Raw genomic sequence first — 27,793 nt, forward strand, 5'->3', positions numbered from 1 at the left:
TAGTGGTCAGTTTAAACCCACATATATGTTATAGACTCAACTGAAGTGACACTCATGACACCTCACTGTTTAATGATGCTATGTTCTCCAATAGTTGTGATCACAGGTCAGATGCTGCTTTTCACTTCTCATATAGTGAAATATTAATCACTGTTTATAACCCTGCTTATCTCACACTGAGCGCAGATGCCTTGGGGTTCCAGATGCAACATTTTGACATGCACACTACATCACACTGTACACTATATGTTATTTTGATAGTTTCTCAGGAAACAGCCTCGATTTCCAGGGCAACGTGTATCGCTTGGATAAAAAGCAGCAGTGCACTCAATGCACCCGTTTTGTAGATAGAGAGCACATTCAAATACACACATTTCTTCTGGTGAAGTAAATAAGCACAAAAAGACATGCTGAAGTGGGATTTTCTGCTTTAAGTCAAGCGTTCTTTTATGTTGCACGGAGCAAACAAGCAATTATGCGCCTTCCACACAATTTCACAGAGAAATTCTACCAGAATTTGACAATATTACACTGCTGAAATGGATACTAGTTAGAAAAAGTCTCTAAAAGAGACTAGAAATCCTGATAAGAAGCACAATGAAGACTTTAAGCTACAAGGCATGGAGAGATTACATGCTTTAGTAATACAGCACAGTAAAAGAGTCAATTATAATAATACAGTTTAAAATTTAAGCATGTGCACTCTGAGTTTGATAACTTGCTTTTAATGTGAATTTGCTCTACTGCTATATTTTATGTTGACAATGTTGTACACCACACTTAGAAAAAAGGTTCTGTGTACATTTTTCATTCTCCAAGGTACAAACCTTGCAAATGTTTCAATTGTCCACCTTTAATCTGTTTTTCCTGGTGAAACTCTTATATTTGTACCTTTTCATAACCAAATGTTTTAAAACAGATCAACAAAATAAAAAGCTTGGAGACGAGACGGGGTCTGGAGTCAATAGATGGATTCTAGAACAATTATGTTTCCTGACTAAAGGTACTGAGATGTACCCTTAAGGGTCCCACCCCAGTGACAAGAGAGATACCTTTAGTACCTTTTTTCTGAGAGTGAGTTGAAGGGCTTGGGGTGGGCAATATGATGATATTTATAGTCATTATGATAGATTACATCACAATATTCTTTCCTGAGTATCTCATGGATATTGACAGTACTTAAATAACAATGAAAGCACTTCATACTTCATTACTAAGAGAGCACAATTAGCCTTGTTTCATTAAGCATAGCACATTTTGTGAAACACTGAGTAAAAATGAGTCAACATTTATTTTTATACTTTTTAAATGTGGCACAATGTCTTTTTTGCATGTTTCAACTTCTTAAACTCCACAAAAATTGAATACAGTGACTCATTTCGTGCATCATGAAAATGTCCTAAAATGCTGTACCACATTTCTGCCTTCACACGCATATGAACTTGAGTGACATCCCATTCTTAATCCATAGGGTTTAATATGATGTCCGCCCACCCTTTGCAGCTGTAACAGCTTCAACTCTTCTGGGAAGGCTTTCCATAAGATTTAGGAGTGTTTATGGGAATTTTTGCCCGTTCTTCCAGAAGCGCATTTGTGAGGTCAGACACTGATGTTGGACGAGAAGGTCTGGCTCACAGTCTCTGCTGTAATTCATGCCAAAGGTGTTCTATCGGGTTGAGGTCAGGACTCTGCAGTCTCCGCTCTAATTCATCCCAAAGGTGTTCTATCGGGTTGAGGTCAGGACTCTTTGCAGGCCAGTCAAGTTCTACCACACCAAACTCGCTCATCCATGTCTTTATGGACCTTGCATTGTGCACTGGTGAGCAGTCAAGTTGGAACAGGAAGGGGCCATCCCCAAACTGTTCCCACAAAGTTGGGAGCATGAAATTGTCCAAAATCTCTTGGTGCTGAAGTAAGAGTTCCTTTCACTGGAACTAAGGGGCCGAGCTCAACTCCTGAAAAACAACCCCACACCATAATCCCCCCCTCCACCAAAATTCCCATTTAGCACAATGCAGTCAGACAAGTACTGTTTGCCTGGCAACCGCTAAACTCAGACTCGTCGGATTGCCAGACGGAGAAGCGTGATTCGTCACTCCAGAGAACACGTCTCCACTGCTCTAGAGTCCAGTGGCGGCACTTCACACCACTGCATTCGACACTTTGTATTGCACTTGGTGATGTAAGGCTTGGATGCAGCTGCTCAGCCATGGAAACCCATTCCATGAAGCTCTCTACGCTGTTCTTGAGCTGATCTGAAGGCCACATGAAGTTTGGAGGTCTGTAGTGATTGCAGAAAGTTGGCGACCTCTGTGCACTACACCCCTCAGCATCCGCTGACCCCGTCATTTTACGTGGCTGACCACTTCGTGACCGAGTTGCTGTCATTCCCAATCACTTCCACTTTGCTATAATACCACTGACAGTTGACTGTGGAATATTTAGTAGTGAGGAAATTTTTCGACTGGACTTGCGCAGGTAGCATCCAATCACGGTACCATGCTGGAATTCACTGAGCTCCTGAGAGCGACCCATTCTTTCAGTAATGTTTGTAGAAGCAGTCTGCAGGCCTAGGTACTTAGTTTTGTACACCTGTGGCCATGGAAGTGATTGGAACACCAGAATTCACTGATTTGGACGGGTGAGTGAAAACTTTTGGCAATATAGTGTACATGCATATAGTACCTGAAGTGAAATGATTTCAATGTGTCAATGGAGCTTTTTATACAGTACTGTGAAGAGTCTTATACTAGGATTCCTTAAGGAGAATTTAGAAATGGTTAAATAATACATTATTAATTATTGTATTAATGTTGCTGCTATTTTTTCTATAAACACTTACTGACCAAATAACCATCTTTTTTAATGTAATTTTTTCAGGTGCGTCAAACGTTCATACCCTCCCATTCCTACATGCTATGTATCGTGTGTGTGTGTTACCTGCGTGCTGTAAGATGAGCAGTGCTGAATAATCCTCTGCAGCTCCTCGTGCACGAGCTCCACACAGCGCAGACTAGGTTCCTCCAGTCTTTTGATCTGCCTCTTCACCAGGAGCTCAAAGCTCACCTCTGGAACAAACAGCGCCGGCCGTGGACCCTACGGTACGAGAACTACATTACCCACAATTCCGAAAAAATGGCCATTGTTTACGGTATTTCAAACGGTTAACATACCATGTTTATGTTAATGATCTCAAAAGACATTTTCTTACACGTAAATATGAACAAAGAATTCACTCTGTGAGAAAACATTTCAAAACACAGGGAAACAAAACTATGAAATCCTGTCATTGAAATGAAAAACATTCTCTACACAAGGCTCAAAAGCTCCAACAGGAAAACAAAACAAACTGACCAATAAAAATGAAATACTTTTAACGAGTTTAGCAGCTTTTCTCAAGGGCATAAACCACAAAAAAAATGTCCAAGCAATTGTAGAAAAAAAAAGAAAAACACACACCCAAACAAAGACACATTCTTACTGTGGCATTTCGGATGGCCGTGAGAATGTCCAGCTCAGTGAGTCCTCCCAGCGGGTCTATGGACTGTAGAGTTCGCCCAAATGTCTCATGAAATATGTAACAGATTCGAGCACCACCGCACCTGTACAAGACAAACAGAAGGAAAAACAACCAGATGATCAGTGTCTCCGCAGGCAAACTGCTTAGCCTGATTGTGTCAACAGGCAGCACTTAACAGCAGTCATACATGGCACTAATCAATAGCCAGTGACACCAGTCAGAGAGGGAAACATAATTCTAGACCTCAGTGCACTGAGGGAAAGTAAAGAGGCCTGGGGCTCTAGCTAATTACCTGCCCATCATTTTCCCTCAGCTACATGAGGGAGCAAACGAGCACTATTCAATATCTATCAAAGGCCTAGGCAAGTTTTGTTACAGGACAAACGCACAGTACAGTTTAGAAACAGAGAAGAGATGTTAGTTTTGAGTTTTATAGCATCTCAAAATTGAACTCTTTTAGACTTGTCATTAGTCTGACCTGCTGCAAAAATGTCTGCTGTCTTTCACCCAGCGTCCAGTGCCAATGCCCACATGCTTTCCAACAGTCAAAGTGAATCCAGTGCAATTAAGCTGAGCTAATGATAATGAGCCTTGGGTCATACTCAATACAGACAAAGAGCATATTGTGATTAGTCAGGAAGCACCGATACCGATATCAGGCCAATATTATGCTCATTTACGCATAAAAAAATGCACTAATCCCTACGCTCCAACACCAGCTGATACCGCGTGACATAAGCCCAGTGTACCCTGACGCTCTAACGAACAAATAACACAAGCTGGCACTGAAGGAGGCTCTGCTAACACAGAACAGTACTAATGACTCAGAGTACAAAATACATTAAATCAGTCAAAACAAAGAAAATCTTTTCTTTGTACTTCTGTCAGTTAAATAAAGGTTCAAGAGAATGAACAAATCACAGCTTCTTGTTTTTTGCATTTGCAGTTTGTCCCAACATTTCTGGGGTTTGTACTATAAACATATTTTTGTGGGGTTCTGGCGCGTTTTGTGAGTATTGCCAAGACGGGGTCAACAAACCAAATGTTAAGACATGCCATTTTGTCCTTTTAACAAAAATCAAACCACCTTGGGAGCCACAATATTTTATGTCCACTTTACCAGCTTGGTTGTAAATATGTCTCAGTGTGTGCTGTTGTACGAGTATAGGATAAAAATATGAATGAAAATGCGACTTACTTTACTTCAAGCTTTAGCTCAGCTATCCCTGCTTTTCTTGTATCTCTGGCAGGAAACTTTTCCACAGACTAGAACAGTTTCTGGTAAAATGTCTCTTACCGTTCGACTTTTTACAAGGTCAGCTTCTCATTCAATAGCTTCTTGTTCAAATTTTCCTGTTCGTCCTTATATTGCAGATTAAACACATCAGGAAACCGGCTGGAGCGAATATAAATGCATATATGTCTCTCTGCTTGTCTCAGAATTATCGATGTTTTTGTTAGCTACTAGCTAGGCGAGATGGTTGTCTGTGTTGCTGTTCAACAAGCAGTCTTGGTGAATTAGCAGTTATAAGTAACATTAACTCCAGCATTTATGGCCATTTATTATTAAAACTGCAATTTATTGTGATGCTGCATTTTTGCCATATTGCCCATCCTAACCCAGAAGCACTCACAATTCAGAGGTCTGGATGTGCCTGGCCGTGCCCTCGATGGTGTTGCAGTAGTCGGTGGCAAACTTTGTGACGATCTGCAGAAGGGTGGCACTGTGGTCCTCCACAGGCTCCCCATAGCTGCTGAGACGGGCTTGGTACTGTGCGCTCAGCACGGTCACGCGGGTTTTCAGCTCGGGCAAGCAGTCGCGGATGTGGTGCATTAGCAGGCGGCTAAGGGTGCGGGCCAGGTAACGTGAGCCGCAACGTGAGGCCAGCGATGGATAGTGGCGCTGCAGGAACGCCTGTTCATCACGGCAAGCATCCGCCACGGTTTTCTGGGTGTTCAGGTCATGTTGGCTCCTGGGGATGAAAAAGTAAAAGGAAAAAAAAAAGTGAAGTAAAGGAAAGATGAAAAAGCTTTTAAACTTTAAGGAGTTTCTGAGATGACTCAAAGGCTACACTGCTGTACAAAGGCAAAGAGCAGGAACTCCGCCAAGAGTGAAACCACAGGAAATAAAAAACAGCTTTAAAGCCAATGTGAATCGAAATAATAAGATTATGGGACAAGAGGTTCTTGGCCTTTCTAATCACGCGCAATATGACGAACTGGGTTTAATATGACCAGTGACATGAACTATCAAAAGCCAATCTGATTTTAGCTAATTCCATTTCCTTAATTTGATATATATCGCTGTTGTTGGAACAAAACCTCACATCTCCAAAATGGTAACTTTACAGAAGAAGAAAAGAAAAAAAAAACAAAAACATACTTTAATTTTAATGCAAGTCAATGCAACAAGTCTTTTTTCCAAGTAATTTTGGGCCATTTCATTGATCAGGAAATGTACACAGAATGTAAAGGACAACAGGCATTTTCAGATTATGCCAAAAATAGAAAAATCGAGATCCAAGCACTCTCTAAAACTATAAACCCTGATTGTGAATCAATATTTTACATATGGTTCTGCAGTAAATACAGTTAAACAGGCCTATTTATGCTCTCATTATAAAGCATGCAGTGTTCTTTAAGTACAGACAATATCCACAATACATCACAGAAATCTCATGATACAATATAATTTTTCTGCACATCTAGTTGCGAATGTGTACTTTGTGTGTATTTGTGTATAGACGTATCTTTGTATATATGTGCATAGAAAATATTGCATATTTATGTTCTATGTGGCTTACTAGTGTCTCATGTTGTCTAATAATAAAATATATGCACCATTTACATTTACAGCATTTGGCAGACGATCTTATCCAGAGCGACTTACAATGTGATCATTTATACACAGGCAGGCGAAGGTGGCGTTAGGAGTCTTGCCCAAGGACTCTTATTGGTATAGTGTAGGGTGCTTACCCAGGTGGCGGATTGAACCCCAGTCTACAGAGTAAAATAAAGAGGTGTTAACCACTACACTACACTAACCACCATCTAGGTCCCTGTGTTTTGTAAAACTGAACCTGCCAAGGTGAAGGTGAAGCTGCCCAAGTGGCAATTTACCACGGAGATCTTTGCATCTTTTCCATTTTAACAAACCACCAGTGACATTTTCAAATATCCACAATTAACAACAAAGCAACTCACTTTATCACATGGCATCAAACTGCAACAAATCAGATACGAGAATTTGTCAACTGAAACGTTAAAGTTCAAGTTAAAATTCCCACCACAACAGCTAATGTGACAGCAAGTGACAACTTCTGTCCAAAAGTCAGCATTTCTTCATAGCCTGTTGCAATGGATGGGCTATTAAAATACGGTTTAACTAGTGGCAGTGCTGTGGTGTCCACCTGTTACCCACAGCTTCATTCTTCCCCAGGTAACTTGCTTAGAAAACACAATATTCAATCTTCAGTGATCTTAAGAATAAAACCAAATGCCCCACTGATCTAATCTGTTGAAGATGGAGGCCAGCGGGATCAAATGTCTATATTATGAAAACGGAGATCTATTCATGCTGTTCCCTGGTTTGACCAGTGTCACACAAAATAGACTGGATGTCAGAAAAAAGCAACACCTGACTAACCTCAGGTACAGAAGCATTACATTGCTTAGTAAATGGTTATCCTATAACCCTTTTTATGATTCTGACCACACATTCCTCATTTTGGCTAGAGCATTAATTGGTTCGGTTGCCCAAGTGCCCAATGCCAACTTTTATAGCTGTCCACCCTTCTAAAATGCAAATATAACGGATTATGACTTCACATTCATTTTCACCTTTCACATTCCTCCTTGTACCCCAAAAGAAAGTAGAATCGAACTCAGGATTTTCATCACAAGTTCAAAGCTGATCCTCAGACATATGATTTCTGTCATTTCCACCAGAAGTGCAGTTGCTACATTTTGCCTTTGTACAGCAGTTCATGTCTTCTTTCCAGAAAAAAGAGCACAACTGTACCTAGCTATTTACTGTCTATTTCAAACAGTGGCAAAACAGGAAAGCCTTTCTAAATCAATAAAACTAGAGTAGCTTCCCAAGAGGACTGAAAGACACTTAGTATATACGGCCCACTGCTGGAAAGGAGAAACCATTAAGCTCACAAACCAGGACTTTTCAGGCCATCCAATAGAAAAATCTCTGTTTCAACTCAGGCCCGAAAAGCAGGATGTGAAAAACACCCCAGTGCATTCTACTGGAAACAGTAACAGCCAAAAAGCTTGTATTGGTATCATGTGTTACTTGTGGAAAAAAATTATGAGACTTCTCAAGTGGCTTGAAGGTTCAAGTGCCACAATGGCCCTCTCATTAAAGAGCAAACCTCTGAGAGCAAAGTCTGCAAAGCGTTCACTTTCAAATCTTGGAAAGGACAGTGAATCAAGCAGCAGCTGAGAGCAAGAGGGGCTTGCCTGTGGCTAACTGCGATTAAGTTAGCTGTGTGAAGTGTCATTGGAGGCAGGGTGTATTCTGTGCTGCTAAATTGAGCCTGTTCTCCTTTAGGACCCTAGAGGTTCTGTGTAAAAGCCGCAGCGGATAAAAGCACCCGCTGCTTATCTCAAATGCACCACTCAATTGGGGGATATCAGTGGTAGACATTTTGCCCTGTGGGTCATGAGCTTAAAACTAGAGCGAGAAGGACAGCTGGAAAAACACAATTGAGCAGGGGTGCAAGTTTGAATACGGAAATGGGGAAAAAAATTCTGCAAAGATATTAATATTGACAAAGACCCTCCCAAACATTGATTCAAAACTCATTAATAGCTCTAATCATTCAGAATATTGATTAAGTGCTTCACTTTATAGATGCGTATTGATACTCCACAGTTACAAATCAAAAATTGATTTTTCACTAATGACACTGCACAGCTATAACTGTATAACTATAACTATAGGGAATTCAGGCATACTTACAGAAGGATGGCAAATTTGGAAATTCTATAAAGTATTCACTGTAAACGACAGCAGGCAGGGAAAAAGAAAAGTGATAGCAAAGAAATAATTCAGTTTTAATTTTTTTTCACTGCTTTAAAATCAAAGACTACTTACTTACTTACCTATTTATTATGCGTCTATAAAAACAATGCTATGCAATTATTCCCTGAAAAGGCTTAGAGTTGCAGTACTTTTTCAACACCAGATTTAAGGTTTACTTAAAGGGCCCATATCCTACATTTCTCTTCTATTTTCTTATACTTTGTTTTTTCTCAAGGTCTACTTATAACATTAGTTAGACCATGCTTTCAACATGGTGGTGGTAGTATGAGAGAAGAGTGATTGACAGGGGGGGTTTTCTACTCAGCTTCTGCCTGTAGCTATCCCTCTGAATTGAACAGACTTTTTTAGTACTGTGTCTTGAAGACTGATACTAAACAAATGAGCTCTGTTCTGATTGGCTGTACAGCTATAACATAGCTATAGCTTTCTGAATGACGCACAATACATTCAAAATGTGCCTCATTCGAAAGCACTCCAAGCTGAAACACCGCTTAGAACTTCAACATTAATGGGCGGAGCTAAAGTGCTGTAGGCAGCTTAGGTGGATATATGTACATGAGTTTTTTCTCATGACCTCACAAAAACAAAGAAATACAAACAGGCTAATCTTGCAGCTTATTTTCCCTCTGAGAACCGTACGGACTGGGCAGTGAATGGTACATTTTGAAATTTTAATACTGTTTACATACCACTTCAAACTCCTTTCACCCAAAAAAGCAAGGACTTTCCATAATGTGGGCCCTTCACCATCATTAAATCTCTCTTTGGCCTTATTAAATAATGCCTTATATAAAATAATGTTGAATATATTCTCTGTGTATTGATAAACGACTCCCACCTGTTGACCACTCCAATGATGCCCAGTCTGACTGGAATGACACGGCCCAGTAGAACCTCCAGTGCATCGGTTCCAGCATCCATCAGATCTAGCTTACTCACAACCAACAGAGTCCTCCGACCTGTCCACACAAAGAAAAGTAGTCACATACAGAATAACAGAGAAGGCTGGTACAGAGTACAGGTGTGAAAATGCATACATGCACTGCAGTGCATTTATCTGATTGATTCTGAAATATTAGTTTAGAATAATATTCAAATCAAGCATATGTCAAAATAAAACTGGGCTATTTGCAAAATAGCCCTCAAAAAACTTTTTTTTTATAAAAAAGTTAAACTCTTCTTGGATGGCTTATTATGATTATATAGACTGATAATTGTGTTAAATGTGTTACCATAGCACAGAATTCCTATTTTTCATTTAAAAACACAGACTTTCTCAGTGCAGTGATTTAAGGGGTGCTACACAGCAGTTTAGTTTTGTATGTCATGAATGAGCTTGAACCCACCACTGTCCAATACACTAAAATATGCTAATTAGAAAATTACAGCATGGCGGTAGGAAACTTATAGCTGCAGAACAGGCCTGCGCTAACGTAGCTAATGTAATATTTGAGATGCTTGGACTGTGCAGCTAGCCAAAATAGATGAATGATCTTAGTATTTAAAATTATGTGAAATACACAGATCAGGCATAACATTATGACCACCTCCTAGTTTCTATGCTCATTGTCCATTTGATCAGCTCCACTTACTGTATAGCTGCACTTTGTAGTTCTACAGTTACAGACTGCAGTCCATCTGTTCCTCTGATACTTTGTTACCCCCTTTTACCCTGTTCTTCAGTGGTCAGGACCCCCATGGACCCTCACAGAGCAGGTACTACTTGGGTGGTGGATCATTCTCAGCACTGCAGTAACATTAATGTGGTGGTGGTGTGTTAGTGTGTGTTGTACTGGTATGAGTGGATCAGACACAGTAGCGAATGATCCACCACCCAAATAGCACCTGCTCTGCGAGGGGCCATGGGGTTCCTGACCACTGAAGAACAGGGTAAAAGGAGCTAACAAAGTATGCAGAGAAACAGTCTGTAACTGTATAATGTTATGTAATTGTCAATGTTATGCCTGATCAGTGTATATATTCCATAACTATCTAATAAACATCTGTCTAACGTAGTGTGTAGAATTGTCTTGATAACAGGAAGCTTCACGCTGCAGCTTCACAGACCACAGCAGAGCTCACGAATGCTGCATTAGAAGCAAGTTGAGAGGATCAAGACTCAAATCGGAGGGAACCTATTCTGTTCTGGGTTCAATTTATGGTTTAACATTTATTGGATTTATTATTATTTGATTTGAGGCTGACTGATAATTTATCTAATTTATTTTCTTACTATGAATGTTAGATTAGGAGCTTCTTCGTTTCTGCTCAGTGAAACACAGGCTCTATTCCCCATTCACTAAAGGTTAAAGCACAGCCTGCAGAGTAGCGGTGGAAGGGCAGGGTTTGGAAACTGTGAGGCAAGGAGATGTTAGCAATTTGAATAATCATGCATATTCATGAATGTTCATATTCTTAAGTATTAGGGATGCTCTTATGCCATTTGTAGTAGTCTTCTCTGCATAACAATAGTGCACAGAAAATATAACAACTTATTATTCAACAAAGATTACTTTAAGGTTTAATTTATTACTTTGAGCGTACTTTAAAAGAATATATAGTTTCTACTGTTTATGTTCCACTACTGCAAAACTTGTTCTTTCAGTCATGACTAAAAAGCCAGGGTTTTGGGTCATTTGGGGAAAAAAATGTGCTTCTTCAAATTATGTCTCAAGAGCAGAATGTGAAAATAACCCTGTGCACGTTGCTGAAAAATGTAAAAGCCAAGAAGCTTCAATCAGTACTGAGTCACTGGATGAGCAAAAGGACTTAGAATTCTGCCTCACACCAGGAAAATCAAGTTTGAGGGTTTTTCAAATTTCAAATGAGATTTATACTCTTGGTTGAGAGGCAGTGCAGAATTGAAACATATCGTGTTTGTGGAAATTTATTTCAGCATAGCCAGATGACTGGCTGGGGGCCAGTCTGTATATCTGAAAAACTCCAGAGAAACCTCTCTGCTCAGGCCCAGACTGCAGAGAGGGAAACATGAAGCTGTACAGGCAGTGTGTGTAACGGAAGAGCAAAGGCTACATCAAAAAAACTCAACACAGACAGAATAATAGATCCTGAGGCTTCTGCCATCTGCCCCCGCAGAGGGAGACAGGAGCGGTGCCTAAAATGATCCTCACCATCTGGGTCCACTTCACGGGCCAGTTTGAGAGCGTCTGACGTGGCCAGGTCTGAGTTAGCCGGGGACACGCACAGGATGAGGGAGTTAGGGTTGGAAATGAAGGACAGAATCATCTCCTGAACCTGAGTCTCGATGTCCTCCGGCTGGTCACCAACTGGAACCTGTAGAGTGGAATGACACAGCGCGTTTGACTCTTTTTAAATGTTTAGACAAAAATGATTTGGACATCTTGCACTGCTCTGTTCTAGAAACTTACAGTCAGAACTGTTCACAGTGGTGGTGACAGGAACCAGATGCCAGCTCCTTCACAGGAGGCTATTATACAAAATGGTCTTTAATACCTGAAAATGGCCTGATGCCTGAAAACGCTAGTGTTGAAATAAGGTCTGAAATCCATTCATGGTGGAGTTACGCCATAATTGTAGAGAAATACTTTTAATATGAATTTAGTTATTTGGTTTACTCATATATGACATACACATATACATATAGAGAACAGCAATAACTTAAGTGAAACCATGGAATTAGTTTCTATTTATCATCTGTCTGTCTTTGTATATAATCTGCATATACATGCACTACATGCGTCAGCTGACTGGGCTACTGTGTGAATATGAGCGATACAGAGAACATGAAATGGTAAAAACGTTACACTCAACAAGCAAATTGTCAAAAGATGAAATCCTGCTAATATACAACTGATGAATGAAGGTCCCTGTGCTGAGGAAAAGAGAGACCAAACCTCACTTAAATTGCAACCTTTATGTTTCATTGGTAAAGATTTTCTTAGTAAGCAGCTGTTTTTGAAGTGTTCCTACTGGCTTAAGTAGAATCATCCGTGTTTGATGTTTACTCCGATTTGCTATATCTTTCTAATTCGAAATGGATTTGTGTTACTTTCAGAGAATAACTTAGAAGTGAGGCAATGAGTAATGAGTTTTTCTTTTTCCCACAAAGTAATCAATAAAGTAATCCCAATACAGTCTGAGAGAAGTAATCAGCGATTCGTAATGGGCTACTCTGAGTGACGGCCCAAACACTGGTAACATTACCAGCTAATCAGTGCATTTCTGATATATAGCAAGGCATATGACAATCATAACAATCAATAATATAATCCTGATAATAAAAGCATCAAAACAAAACATTTTTTTTTGTTTCTCTGAGGTTACCTTGGTGATTCCAGGCAAGTCGACCAAGGTGAGGTTTAGAACGTTAGGGGAGTAAATCTTCAGGTGGATGGGTTCCGGACTGATACCCTACACACATGAGGACATTAAAACAAATGAGAATTGATCGCGAGGAAGGAGCTAATAAATAGAAGTGACAGTAGGCCTTGAAAATGATCCCAACCTGTGGGTATGTGTGTATGTGTGTCCATCTTGCCTCAGTACCTTGCTGTTAGTGGTGCGTTCAGTCTCCTCTTCGATTTCCTTTCGGATTTCTGAGAAATCTGTGAAAATCTGTCAAGAAAATAACAAAACCTGTCAAAGCAAAATAACCGCTTTCCAGGTACCTATTGATGGATAAACTTATACCAGCTGACCTCAACTCCAAACACAAACAAAACAAGATATAATTTCAGGACAATAGCACACCCAAAGTGAGAGTCTGGAAAATACTTCTGGCAAAAAAGACAGCACTTTAAAATACCTGGTTTTTGCGGTGAAGGAAGGTTCCCCATTCTTCTGCTTTGATTCCTTGGAGACAGAAAAAGGAGTTAAGAAGCATGACCTCTCAGTACTCAGCTACAACATGAAGAACACTTATTCACTCTCTTGTGTAAGGGCTTTCTAGTAGGGTTTGAGTGGAAACACACTTGTAAAAATGATTCCAAAACATAAATTGCCATTGGCTGGATGAACTGACGAAATCACAAAAACACAAATACGGATGTGAAGGAACTGAAGAATAAAAATGTCAATAAAACGACCAGACAAAAAGAGTTTGAGTGAAAGTAAACACAAATATGAAGAAACTCCATAATGAATGGTGAAAGTATTCATAAATACGAAGAAATTATGGAAAGGCCACACAGAATGAGGACACGTTCATGCAGTTTGTTTATTCTGTAAACACAGAGACCTGGATAGCTGCACTGAGAGTTTGCTTTGGTTCCATTTCCTGTGAAATAGTGACAGAAAAAGAAAGAAATGGGCAAACTCGAGAATGTTAGGAGAAGAGAAAGAACAAACCATATTCTACAAGACCTACATTAGTCATATACAGAATCAGAGAAAGGTAAAGACGTCACAGACGATACTGCTCAGGTACTGGTTATTAACTGCTAAGAACTACAAGAGACCAATGCATCACAGGCACAATGAGAGCATAACACGGCTCTAACGGCTTAAATAATGACTTCTTGCTTTTATGATTTGAAGTAAAAATACAGTATGATACTTTTCAGTAAATCACTGCTGTCACTTTCTGACATTTTTCAGTTTTTTACATAATTTGAAAGTACCTGTTGCCTTTTACAATTTGTGTAAATTTCATGATGATCAAACAAAATGACTCAATATTACTAAAAAAGAATATTCTGGTTCCATTGACGTACATTAAAAGTAAAGTAGGTTTTTCCCTTTTTCTGTAAAGTTACCATTTTGGAGATACGAGGTTCTCTTCTAAGAACTGTGAAATACTTTTTCATACATAGGCCATGTACTTTGATGGCCCACTCAAGTATATTTAGTCGGATTTTAACAATTTCTAAAATGTATAGTTTGGAAATGTTACACTTCACAATACCAAAGCCTCTAGTCACTGACGCTACCCCTGCACCACCCCCCATGTTTCTTTCAGACCTGTGGGAAACACTGCTTTCATTTATTATTAGTATTATTATTAACACCCATAATAAATAATTGTTCTGCTAAGTAAAAAACAGTATGTGAACAACTGGGTACGGCCAGTCAACCAACACAATTGTTTTTAATAGCATTAATATAGAATTCTATCTGAATATCCTTGCATGTTTGCTCAATAACAGTAAAGAAAGCAAACAACACAGAGATGTTAGAACTCCATGCACTCATACAGTCTGACAGACTACAGAGAAGTAAAAAAGGGAAAAACACAGTGTGTTCTATAAATATCTGCGTTGCTGGTAGTTACCATGCTCCTGTTTCCGACGCTCCTCCAGTGGAGGCACATTCACCAGCTGCAACACTAGAGGGCGACGTGTGACTATTCCAGAGCCACGGGGCAGAAAGTCACATCCAACCAAGCTCTCCAGCACTGAACTCTTCCCACTGCTCTGTAGATTCAATCACAAACACACTACATGAGACACTCCATATACCAGAAACAGGCTTATATTTATATAATTAGCCTATACAAATAGCTTTTTTATTTTAAAGTATGATTTAGTTTGATTTGAAACAATCTATCAAATGATTACCAACATAGCAACGCCTAAGGCTCGGTAAGCCAGCCTTAAAACCATTTAAAACCTTAAAACCTGGTAAAAAAAAAAATAGTTCTTACCCCTGAACATCTATAAAATGGAAAAAAAGAAATTCTAGTTTGCTCTAAGGAAGCAGGGCTGCCACAATTATATTATTACTTGATCATTACGGCAACTTCAGCCTTCCCAATACTGACTGAGCAGAAATTTGACAAACGCCATTAAGTCTCTATTCAAACACCTACTGTTCTATTGTGTGTTGTGAGATTCCTGACCAATCACAGATGTTCTTGATGCAATGAATCATGTGAATGAACCAAGGCATTCCCATGACCCAACAAACATGACTATTATCAGCTAAAAATAACTCAGGCTAGTTCTTGACCATGTCACATCACAGGTTCACGTTATATTGGAAGATACTGCAATTGCAATGTTTAGCAACATCACTGCGACAAGGTATTTAGTTCATATTGTGCTGCTCTAACCAGAATATTGAACAACTGCCTTCAGTTCCTTTCTAAAAGCACCCCTTCCATTACCATTTTCCATTACAGTGATCATTAGGTCCATTCGGAAATTGTTTATCGGGAACTTTTTTGGTGTTTTACTCCAAATATCACAATGTTTATCACAAACAGAATATCGCAATGTGACTTTCTCACACACTGTTCAGCTTTAAAAGGAATTAGAACTAAGCCAGTCAAGACTTCCTGGCCATCTGCAATGTAAAATCCCAAAGTCTGCTGGAATATTTCCTACGCCATCTTCCAAGCTGTATGTGATACGTGGACTGCAACTACTCACTGCAGTGACATGGACAAACAAGAGCTCTGTGGATAGAGAGATATTGCTCTACAAATCCTGACCGGGACACTTCACTGACCTGTGATCCAACCACCACAATCTGCGGAAGCTGAATGATCTCGGCTCCCACAGTGAGGAAAACCTCCTGCAGGCGGTTAATGATGGGTATAAGAGTCTCCATCTCTGAGCCGAGAGAGGGAGAGAGAGAGAGGAAATGAGAACGTAATTCCACAGATTGCTTTCACGATTTGGACAAAGGAGCTTACATGCAATGCACAAACACAACATATGAAAAAGGGGGACAAAATAAAGCAGTTTTAGAATCACATTTCATTCGCCGTTACTCTCAGTTGTGTAATAGTAAACATACAAAGCCTAAGGGCTTCGGTTATATAATGGGAAGAGTGCAAAGGGCCTCAATGTGACTCAACCACAATCTTGCCATCTTCATTGGAACAAATGTTCTTTCAATTAAAGTCTCCCCCACAAAATTGGAGGGGAATCACTTCCCTCGACGGTTAAAGAAGTACTTTACTCTGCTGCTCCCTTTATCGGACTGTGCTCTTGTCAATCATGTAAAAATAACATTTCAGAAATGTCCGTTTTCATGGCTGTCAAACAGGTCCCTAATCAGATGGGAGGAGTATCTAGTTTCACTTGCTAAGTTCCACGGACTTACGTACTGTGAATAGTTTAAAATGACAACATTTTTACTTCTACTTAAGAACCTTACGAGGAAAACGTTTGTTTATTTCCATTTTTATCATTAAGACTGGCCTCATTTGATTCTGTTTTGGTGTGACAGCAGGCAGACTGCCATGCCGTTGCGAACACCTCTCACTTTTGAGCTTTAGCATTTGATTTCAGACCAAAAAGATGGCAGAAAAAAAACGAAGAACCTCCAATTCCCACACAAAAATAACGTTAGTCAGTCAAGGGGAACAGTGTCAGTAGGAGAGGGAACAGAACAAACATTTCAGTGCAACTGGATGAACGTAAACAGCTTTCACTCACAGAAATGTGCTGCCATTCATGACATCACTGTCCATTTTACTTAAAGCCAACAGAATCCACTCATTTCATGCCATCATATTTCCAGTCTGCAAGTCAAACGACCTTGCTGGTTCATTTGAACAGATGCTGAACGCACTAAGAAGTACTACTGCAGTTCACTGCTTGAGGGGCTCCGGCACATTCTCACTTTTTCCTCCTCCTCTTCAGGTAGACGCTTTTTTCCTCTGACTGAATTATCATCCCGTCGCAGTGAGTGAGGTTTCAAGCTTATCTGTCTGCAATAAACTGCGATTCATCTCAGCGGAAAACAATCACAACACAAGACACGGACAGACTGAGCAAACGACGGCCAGCTTACATGGAGAGACCTAGAGACAAACAAACAGCGTTCACTCACACACAGCAAGCTTACTTGCCCGATAACGTCTAAAATGTAAGTGAATAGCAGAGATATGTGACACAAAACAGGGAGATATCTCTCTTGTTGAATGAAAGAGGAAGCACCGGGCAGAAGATCTCGTTAGCTAGCTGGCTAGCTAATTGATTAGCTAGCAAGATAACAGCTACTTTAGCTCACTGGGTCTCCTTACCAAAACGCGACGTGCTGCTTTTCGTTCTGTCTTTCTTTAAACCAAATCTTCACGGTCTTGCCGGCAACATTGTAAACAGCAGGGGATAAACGGAATAAGCAGTTGCTCTCAAGACATTTTGAGCGGGTTCATCTTCCCTGCGCCCTTCCCTCAGCGGCTGTCAAACAACATTAGGCGTGTTTCGCCTCAGCTTCAGAAGCCGTGATTGGCTAATGGCGCGGTGACGTTCTGTTTTACTAGTTGCTCATTGGACGGTGATGCTGCCAGTCACACTTTTGCCATCGCCGCCACGCCCCACCCCTCCCCAGCATCAGGACCCTTACCACAATCATGTTTAGACTTTACCAGTTAAAATTAAACAGCCATGTGAAAATTCTTCTGTGTCTGTGTTTAATTATTATTCTTAGCAGTTCTATACTCAGTGTTTCCATATAGGGGGGAGAAGCGGGGATATAACCCACACTGATTAGCCATAGCGTTAAAACCACCTCCTTGTTTCTACACTTGTTGTCCATTTTATCAGCTCCACCTACCTTATAGGAGCACTTTGTAGCTCTGCAATTACAGTCCATCTGTTTTTCTGCCTGTTTTGTTAGCCCTCTTTCACCCTGTTCTTTAGTGGTCCCCCCCCCAGGACCACCTCAGAACAGATACTATTTGGGTGGTGGATCATTCACAGCGCTGCAGTGACGCTGATGTGCTGATGGGCGTGTTAGTGTGTGTTGTGCTGGTATGAGCGCGCTGCTGTGTCTGATCCACTCGTATCAGCACAGCACAGTGATTGGTATATGTTACGGGCAACATTGTCTATATTGTGTAGTTTGTCAGGGGCTGTAAACAGATAGAACAGGACCCAGCAAGACTAATGAGAAAGGGTGTGGCCGTACAATGATTCATACATTGCAACTGCACGGGGCTAGGAGGGGCGGGACCACTAAGCCGAGGCTCAAGACTGTGCTTGTTCTTTATACCTCTCTCTCTCTCTCTCTCTCTCTTAATGAGTAATGGGAAGAAATGATGATCATCCACATCAGTTTGGGTATTCCAATGTGTGTGTATACAAAATGCTCAAAATAATAAAGGGCTTTTATTTATTTATTTATTCCCCTGGCTGGTTAGCCCTTAGGCTCCACGCTGATGACAGATGTGTGGGATAGACCTAATGGAAACCAGACCAAGGTGGATAGAAATGTAGACAGACAGATTTGTATCTGCTATCTGTACTGCTACTTGCTACTATCACTCGGGCTGCTAGGTCATGTCAAAGTTCTTTAAGCTGATCTCAGCGTGATGTCTTCACCTGGAACATATCAGTGCTACTGATATGCATTATCAGCAGAACTGATATCACTCTGATTAAAGAGTCTGACTAAAATGTTTTGAAGTGCTGGACTGGATTAGAAGAAGCTTCTTATACGTATTCAGTCAGCTTATCTGGTATGTAGTCCCATCGTTAATCATTTTGACATGATGGGCTTGAATGACGCTGAAATGACTGCAGTCTTCTGTGATTGAGAGTTTTGATGTGGTGGCTGAAATTTAGCAAAAAGCCCTATATTATCAAAAAAAACAGTATATTACCAAAAGTATTTGCTCGTCTGCCTTCACACGCATATGAACTTGAGTGACATCCCATTCTCAATCCATAGGGTTTAATGTGATGTTGACACACCCTTTGCAGCTCTAACAGCTTCAACTCTTCTGGGAAGGCTTTCCACAAGATTGAGGAGTGTGTTAATGGGAATGTTTGACCTTTCTCACAGGTGGCGTCCGATCACGGTACCATGCTGGAATTCACTGAGCTCCTGAGAGCGACCCATTCTTTCACTAATGTCTGTAGAAGCAGTCTGCAGGCCTTGGTGCTTGGTTTTATACACCTGTGGCCATGGAACTGATTGGAGCACCTGAATTCAGTTATTTGGATGGGTGAATACTTTTGGCAATATAGTGTATATGGTCAAATCAGAAGGACATATATGGTGGCAGAAGGCAAACTCCAAAATACTTTTAAAATGACAAAATATTAAATACTGTAACCAATAATGTGTCTAAATGAAATACAATAGGTTTGTTTTGCATTAGAAAAGCCCAAAAGAGATTCATTTACAATACTTGTAATTTGCTCTAGTAATTTGAGACAAAATATTGAAGTTTGAAGTCTGACATGTCTGAGATTTGCTTCAGAGCTATGAGCTAATCTCTAACATAGACTTAGACGTAGACGTACTCATAAAAAAATGAAATAAACAGGGAAGCTTGACTTACAACTTGAAAATACGTTGAAATAGATTAACTGTGTTGGCTATTAAACTGATTCATGTGAAACAGACAATACATTTCAAAGAGAGAAACGCATTGTGACCCAAAAATGCTAAATATGTATGTTAAATACATAAAAGTGTTTTAGTTTTGTTCCATCAAAAAATATTATCTTGAGGTAACAAAGGGGTTTGGGCTTATAGACTAAATCGGGGCAATCATGGGCTGGAAGTTAGGGAACTGGCCCTGTGACCGGAAGGTTGCTGGTTTGATCCCCAGTACCGGCAGTACGTCACTGAGGTGTCCTTGAGCAAGACACCTAACCCCCAACTGCTCCCTGGGCTGCTCACTGCCCCCTAGTGTGTGTGTGTGTGTGTGTGTGCGCGCGCACGCGCGTGCTCACTAGTGTGCATGTGGTGTTTCACTTCACGGATGGGTTAAATGCAGAAGTGAAATTTCCCTGTTTTGGGACCTAGTTAATCAAAAGAAATACGGTGTAGGTTTTTCAGTGGATCATTGCTTTGAATACAGTTAAAGAGAAACACCACTGATCTGGCAAAAATTCTGATATGTAAACAAAGTCATTCAGAGTGGTTTGGTGTGAAAACGCTCCACTCTAGAGAAACCTGCTGAGTCAGAATTGTTCACAGTGTGCTGATAGGAACCAGACATCCACCCCTTAAAGCCAACTCATAAAAAGTTGCTACATTAAATGATTTTTAAGAGTTTTAAGATATCTGACACATTGCTTTATGACAGTTTCGTGATAAGGTCTGGGCTTAAAATGGATTTTAATCCATTCATGGCAGAGGGGTACACACAAGGCCAAAAAATCCCCAAAGAAAAGCTTTTTTTTTTTAAACTGCTATTTTATATCTCTCAACATTTCACATGAAAACTCAGAAGGGACGTATGGATTCACTGGTGGCTTTGGGCAGTAAATAAAATGGCTATATCTGTGCTGTAGACATGGCGACCCCTGGTTCCCATCACCACCAGTGTAAAGAAATCAGTCTGTAAGTTTCTCTGCAGTGAACCACGTCTTATCAGACCTCTCAGAAGGACTCATCCCATCTCAAGGACTGCATTACTCAGAAAATCTGAACGACTGGTGGGGTTCTCCTTTAAAACAGTAGTGAAAAGTAACTGTATGAAGGGATGTTGAGGGGAAAATGAGGCCCTCCCGCCATATTGGAGCCATTAAAGAGAGGGAGGGCTCTTCCAGCGGCTGAGACAGTTCAGTGGTGCGTCAGGCCCTTGTGACCAATGCAGCCATGTTCAGCTAGGAAAGGAAAGGAGCGGAAAGGAAAGGGATACGGTCACCGCAGCAGATGAGCCTTTCTGTAATCGATAAGGCTGGATATAAATTTGTTGAACGCTTTCGGAGGGATATTTCACTGCTTGAAAGGCTATAAAAAGCCCCCGAAGGCGGTCTACAGCGCTGTCTTTGCTGTGTTGGAAGTGAAGAGGCGGAAGGTAAGGCTCCGTTTCAGCGTTAGCCCAGTTTTGTTTTTCTCAGAGGGGGAAAAGCTGTCAGGCGACTGGTGCCTCGAATTCATTTCTACATCTAAATATGTAGCGTTATAGGCTTTTTTAGCATCGACTCCCTTTTTCTGGGACGGTATATAACCTAAACAGGCCGTCCGCTGGACGTTATTAAAAGGCGGCTGAAGTCGGCTTCCTATTCGCCAGCTTCTTGTTCGAATTTTCCAGTTCCACCTTAAACGGTGCAGCGCTTACAATGTAACTGCTGCAGCACTTAAGGTGGAACGGGACAATTCGAACAAGAAGCTGACTTGAGCTGTCCTTGTCGGCCGGGACGAGCAACTTATCGAAACAAAAAGGCCCTGACTTGTACCACCAGTGCCTTGTCAGGTGTATTTCGCGATAATCACAGCTTAGTTGTCCATTTCATCGTTATCCGTTTTAAAGCGTTCATCAGCGTCGGATTGACGTTATTAAATGTGGTGACGTCACGTGGCTTGGAGACGTGTGTATGTGTTTTTTTTGGAAATCGCCTCAGAAGCTAGCTAGCCGAACTGTGTTAGCTAACCTAACGTTGTTTTTTCGTGGCTGTACATTTTGAACTGCCCTAATACTAAATCGTGGAGTCACGTTACTGTTTTACGAACAAACAAATTGTTTAAATAAGTGACTAAAAGTCGCGTAACAGTGGATTGTACTGTGTAAATCCGTCTAACAAAAAGGCTAGCAGCACGATTTCTCTGTTCGCCCGATAAATTAAAGAGAAGGTCCACTTTTTTTCCCCAAAAACTTTAACTTAACTCAGTCGTTGAGATGTCAAAAAAGTAATTCAGAGGGGTTTGATGGGAAACACTCCGTTCTGGAGTGGCTTTCTTTACAGTGGAGGTGATGCGAACCAGGGGTCGTGATGTTTTTTTGAGTTTTTATATGTAATTTTGATGGTGGAAAATGTGGTCAGACTTTCTTTGGGGACTCTCTTGCCCTGTATGTACTGCTGTGACAAGCCTGGATTAAAAAGAAATACATTTTAGGCCAAAGACTACTTTACTGTTACCATACAACTGTTATAAAACAATGTCTCAGGCAACAGGCAGTATTCATAACCGTTTATGTAGTAGTTTTTAGTAGCTTAAATGTTAGGGGGACGTCTGGTTCCTATCATCACTGTTGTGAATAGTTCTGTCTGGGTAAGGTTTTCTAGACTAGAGGATTTTACATCATCAAACCACTCTGATTGACACCTTAGTGATAGGATAGAATTAAGCAGAACCTTTGACAAGCCAGCAGAAGACATTCTTGTTGGTCTTCACTTTTGGATAAAGTTATCCAGCTTTTTATGATTTTGAAATGCGCCCTCTGCGTCTTTGAAACCCTATCAGTGCTGTTTTATGTAATGAATGTTGTCACCTCTGCAGATCTTCTCTGGACATCATGGCCTCTCGCAAAAAGGTGCTGCTTAAAGTGATCATCCTCGGGGACTCGGGGTAAGGGTCAATCATTCCTACTGTTTTTTTTTTTTTTTTTTTTTTTTCCTCCCTTTCTGACCGACCACTTCTACTTTCAGGAGGAAATGGACTTTGTGGCTTGAGCCAAAGTCCGTAGAAAGGCTTCTTTTTAAGGTGGAGAAAGAACTTGGATCCAGGCTTTCGATTATTTTACTTTCATTTTTACTTTGCTCTTTGAAAACAGCCTCAGGTGTACACTTTGATCCAGCCAGGAATACTTGTCGAGCCAGCTGCTGGGGATTTTGCTATAGGCCTTTAGGAGTTCCCCTTGTTTCCCATGTCTTATTCTTCCATGTCTGGGGTTTAGGTCTGGTTGAAATCATCAGTCTAGCCAAGGCCACAAGGTAGAAATGATATTACACAGTGATCTCTCCTGCATTGGCCTCACTGACTGGCAGCAAAAGTTTAAAAGTTGACATAAGACTGGTGGAAATTACATTAAGTTGCTTATCTATTACTTTGGGAGAGTTTTAGCACACAGGTTGAGCACAGCCCAGGCCTAAATCACATTCTCTATGGGAGGTTCTGGTAACCGAGCCAAGTTATATCCTCTGAAATGCCATGTGACACCATGGTCTGGTAAAGTAAGACAGAGAAACATCTGTGGACCAGATTGGGCTCCTTTCAGATTTTTTCCCCCTCCCTGCTCGTATTGATGTGCAGTACTCCTGCTAAGCTAATTGCTCAGTCATCGCTGTTTATTCAGTCGTGATCTATACTTATTAGCAATTTTTATTAGCTAATAATAGCAATATTAGCTAATTATAGTGTTTGTGGTATATAATGAGAGCACTGTCTTATTTTTTAATTACATTTTTTTTAAGTAGCTGGGCTTCTTTTGAAAAACAGTCTGTTTTGATATAGGATGGAGACATGCAGGGGGTAGGTTATGTGAACTGTGTACTGTTGCTAATGTCCTGCTGCAATTTTGATAGCACATTTTTCTTGTTGCAGGGTGGGAAAGACGTCTTTAATGAACCAGTATGTTAATAATAAGTTCAGCAACCAGTATAAGGCCACAATTGGAGCGGACTTCCTGACCAAAGAGGTTATGGTTGATGACAGGCTTGTCACCATGCAGGTTCGTCTTTATCTCTTTACGAATTACTAGCTAAAGTGACATCCTTCTTAAACGAGAATGTAGGATGTTGGTTTTCTGAAACCTTTACAGTCCTATTACTTTTGTGAGCTCATTTGTGATAAACCACATTTGTCTTATTTGCTCAAATCTGACCCTGAATATTTTCCTTTCTAATTCATTTTAAAAGACGTGCATTTTGTTATAGCTATGTGAGTGGGCATAATGGGCTTAATCAGAATATATTTATAACTGTTTATAATTGATGAACGTTTTCATCTCGTTAATGCAGAACCTGAACATGAAGCCCATGTCATTTTAAATAGACTGAGCACAGTTAGCAGTTTTTCATTAGCGATGTCCAGTGAGAGTAGCAGTGATTACGTGGTCATCCAGTGAGCGTGTATATCGAATATATCATGTATACACTGATTTGTTCCGATCACTTCTTGATTGTGTGCCTCTCGCTCTCATAATGCTGTTACATCTTGTTTTGAGGGGAACTGTAGCTTTCCACTTTGCTGTTGCTTTTGTTAGTTTGCTGCTCATTGATTTACTCCACCAGCACTGTCCAGCATAGTCTACTGAAGACGTCCTCCGGCACTAACGTTACTGATATTACTGGTATTGCTGCATCAGCACTGTGTTTCAGTTACTTTAGACTTGGTGTACTTCAGTGATAAATTCACGATGGCAGTAACTGGAAACAACTTTGGTTGTATCAACTTCTTGCCATGTAAAAGCTGTATTTAAATGACTGCTACAGCTTCAAAGTCCTAGCAACAGCATGGCAGTTAGCTGTGCTTCAAGCTGGACCTAGGGAATGGTTAAAGGGTCAAAATAGGAAAATGTGTGAATGTGACGGTACTGTAGTAGTCCACACACTTGCAGTCCTTTTTACTCAACCAGATTTGGTACTGGTCCCATCCCTGGTGTATTTACCAGCATAAAATGTTGGATTGGATATTGGAGAGGGGACCTAAACAGATTCTGATCCAATTCTATAACAAATCACACCTGAAATTTTGCAGAAGTGCTTGCTTATTAGCTTTATGTACAAAACCCAAGTCTGCTTGCTTCATGGGGCCTAAAGTAAGGCTGAGATGGCGCTTTGTTGAAAGGATGATATAATGACCATAGTCACGTTTGGTTTGCAAATCTTCACCCAAAGAGGCATTTCTGTTCTTCATTCCTTGGTGTTGCAAGACAAACAATATTGAGTGCTTATTTATAAAGAACAAGAGTGCTGTTTGCAATCTTGATTGTGTTTTTTCATGCCTTATCTTAAGAGGACTGGAGATGCAGTCATCTCCCAAATGAAAGGCACTGTGTGAGTGAGCGAGTGGACTTTATTCTCTCTAATCAGCAGGAGCTGATTGCTCTGATGTGACTGCCTGCATACGGCCCATTAGTGTTCAGTAAGCAGAGTCAAACATCGTCAGCGTCATGGCTGATCCTGTCTGGCTGGTCTGCTGTGATGGCATTAATGTTCATGTGATATGTCACTGAGATTCATGCCAAGCAACTTCCTGATAATTTCCCAGAAGGTACTGGGTTTAGAAGAACACGTTTTCAGCTTGTGTGCTGTGCTACAGATTGCTGATTTTGGGTTTTCCTGCAAACCGTGAGATTCAACAACTTGTGCGATTGATGGGGAGAGTTTCTAAAGGGAAGTGCTCAGTTCATCACAAGTGTTTTTTGTCCTGTAGTGTTGTGGTTTTTGCCTTGGTAACTATGGGCCTCATTCACCAATCAAGTGTTTTCTTAAATGTGTTCTTCATAAAGGCTTAAACAAACACAAAAAAGTATGTCCGCAGAATTGTTTACCCTTTTGTGCTCTTCTGTGTAGATTCTATTCTTAACTAAGGACAAATCCCAGATAAGAAAGCACTGGTGAATGTCAGAATCTTGTGAAAACTGTGCAAGTGAATTTTAAGACATTGTGTGAGGTTGATGAATGAGGCCCAATGATTTATTTATTTTTTTATTACTGCTTCCTACAAGCCTATGAAATGGCTAAATAATAGCATCTTACTGTAGGTCTTTTGTGTAATAGTTTTCTGGAGAATCAAGTGAAATTGTACCTGGTTCTCTCCTGTTGATAGATTTGGGACACAGCAGGGCAGGAGCGTTTCCAGTCTCTGGGTGTGGCGTTCTACAGAGGAGCAGACTGTTGCGTGCTGGTGTACGACGTCACTGCCCCAAACACGTTTAAGACTCTGGACAGCTGGAGGGACGAGTTCCTGATCCAGGCCAGCCCCCGCGACCCTGAGAACTTCCCCTTTGTGGTGCTTGGTAACAAGATCGACTTGGAGAACAGACAGGTTGGTGTGCGCTCCAGACTGTGGGATTCCTTTCAAGGAATTTTTTTTATATATATATATATATATATATATATATAAAAACATTCTGCCAAACTTATTTTGTTGAACTTTTTTCGTTTTGAGCAGGTTACAACAAAGCGAGCTCAGGCATGGTGTCAAAGCAAGAACAATATTCCCTATTTTGAGACCAGTGCCAAAGAAGCTATCAATGTGGACCAGGCTTTCCAGACCATCGCCCGCAATGCACTCAAACAGGTACAGGCCTTTTCAGCACGTTGATTTTGAAAAGAGTACCAAGTAATCTGGTAGTTGTAGTGCTCTCAGTGTGTCCCAAACTAAAGATGTAATTGATTTAATCAGTTGATTTAAAAAAAACAAAGGTTTCATTTCCAGTTCCTCGGTTCTAGTTCCTCTCTCCTATTCAGATGGGCGGGTTTGTGATCCAAGTTGGAAATTGTGTGCAACCTCACGCGTTTAATTTTTGAATTGTATGCAAGAGGGTGCATTCCCTTCTTGCTGCTGCTGTACGTGGTTGTACTATGAGGGGGGAGGGCACCAGCTCCCTGTAGTGAGTTGGTAAAACATTGTGTTAAATTAGTATTTTATTTATACTAGTTACTACACTGGTCCTTCAGTGAGCTCGGTGCAAATTCTTTAAAGACCCTGGTCAAATTTCACATTTCACCATGGTAAGAAAAGTCTGTGAACCTCTATTCCGCCCTCATCGTTATTCTTAGTGGCTTTCTGCGACTACAGCTTCAACAGGTTTATTTATGGTCGTCATAGCGCTTAAAGGTCTGAGTATGATCATAGGCTAATAACACACTTCAGTAATTGTCTGAACACCTGGGGGAAAGATCTGATGGCAGACCACTTAAAACAACTTGATTCAAATGCAATGTTAATGATGTCGTGTAATCTGCATAATTCACAGGAATCAGTGGTGTTTAACCCTCCATTGTATTCTCATACCTAGGAGTCTGAAGTGGAGCCATACGATTTCCCTGACCAGATCAAACTAAGAGATGATAGACCTGCCTCCTCTAGCGATGGTTGCAACTGCTGAAGAAGAGAAAGCTGAACGGCGAGGGGCCAAAGGAGGGAGAGATGGCAGTGATCCAGTAGAGGCCGAACCGTTACAAAGACGCCAACCACCTCCCCACCCCACCCCCGCCCGCCATGTTTGTCTTCTCCTTTAAGACCTCCAGGGTATGAAATGCCACGTGACAGCATCCCTCTCTTTCCACACCCCAAGGAACATGTGGCATAGTAAAACTGTCCTGAGGAAACTGGAGAGAACAACTTCTTTCCTCCAGCATAGCATTACTTTTAAAACTACAACTCCCAGTATCACTACTATATGTCAAAGACTGTCACTGCGCCCACTTTCTTTGTGCAATTTTTTTTTTTTCTTCTTTCAAAACGATCTTTTTGTCTGCCAAATCATTGTGCCTTTCATTCTACATCATGCTTTCTATAAGGCCATTCAAACACCCTGTTTATGTATTTCTATATTCTGCTCATGCATTCCCTACTGTATAAATTGCACCACTGATAAAGGTGTCAAACCCATCTGTATTTGCATGTCATCAATATATGAAAGATGATCGCTC

At 40.7% G+C, this 27,793-nt stretch overlaps 2 protein-coding genes across 5 annotated transcripts in view; one reads left to right on the plus strand and one right to left on the minus strand.

The window, feature by feature from the left end:
* Positions 1–17,862, minus strand: part of si:dkey-32e23.4 (dynamin-1-like protein) — a 34,674-nt gene extending 16,812 nt beyond the window's left edge. The window contains exons 1-13 of one of the 4 annotated variants that reach the window (XM_017696342.2): positions 17,530–17,862; positions 16,940–17,307; positions 16,005–16,108; positions 14,827–14,968; positions 13,795–13,833; positions 13,363–13,409; positions 13,104–13,172; positions 12,882–12,968; positions 11,708–11,870; positions 9,415–9,535; positions 5,155–5,493; positions 3,482–3,602; positions 2,941–3,096 (exon numbers count right to left, since the gene is read on the minus strand). In XM_017696342.2, the coding sequence (XP_017551831.1) occupies positions 2,941–3,096; positions 3,482–3,602; positions 5,155–5,493; positions 9,415–9,535; positions 11,708–11,870; positions 12,882–12,968; positions 13,104–13,172; positions 13,363–13,409; positions 13,795–13,833; positions 14,827–14,968; positions 16,005–16,106 (1,386 nt within the window). In that variant the 5' untranslated portion in view covers positions 16,107–16,108; positions 16,940–17,307; positions 17,530–17,862. Of the gene's footprint in view, positions 1–2,940; positions 3,097–3,481; positions 3,603–5,154; positions 5,494–9,414; positions 9,536–11,707; positions 11,871–12,881; positions 12,969–13,103; positions 13,173–13,362; positions 13,410–13,794; positions 13,834–14,826; positions 14,969–16,004; positions 16,109–16,939; positions 17,500–17,529 lie in introns of those variants that run through there. The other 3 variants (XM_017696340.2, XM_017696341.2, XM_017696343.2) reach the window with 3 other exon arrangements.
* Positions 17,863–21,025: 3,163 nt separating this feature from the next.
* rab7b (RAB7b, member RAS oncogene family) lies at positions 21,026–27,752 on the plus strand. The gene is made up of 6 exons (XM_017696344.2): positions 21,026–21,264; positions 22,689–22,757; positions 23,733–23,859; positions 25,962–26,180; positions 26,307–26,435; positions 27,157–27,752. Exons 2-6 carry the CDS (start codon positions 22,705–22,707, stop codon positions 27,244–27,246), a joined length of 618 nt encoding a protein of 205 aa, XP_017551833.1. The 5' UTR covers positions 21,026–21,264; positions 22,689–22,704; the 3' UTR covers positions 27,247–27,752.
* Positions 27,753–27,793: the final 41 nt, after the last annotated feature.

Source organism: Pygocentrus nattereri, chromosome 29 (assembly GCF_015220715.1).
Source record: "Pygocentrus nattereri isolate fPygNat1 chromosome 29, fPygNat1.pri, whole genome shotgun sequence".
Lineage (NCBI taxonomy): Eukaryota > Metazoa > Chordata > Actinopteri > Characiformes > Serrasalmidae > Pygocentrus > Pygocentrus nattereri.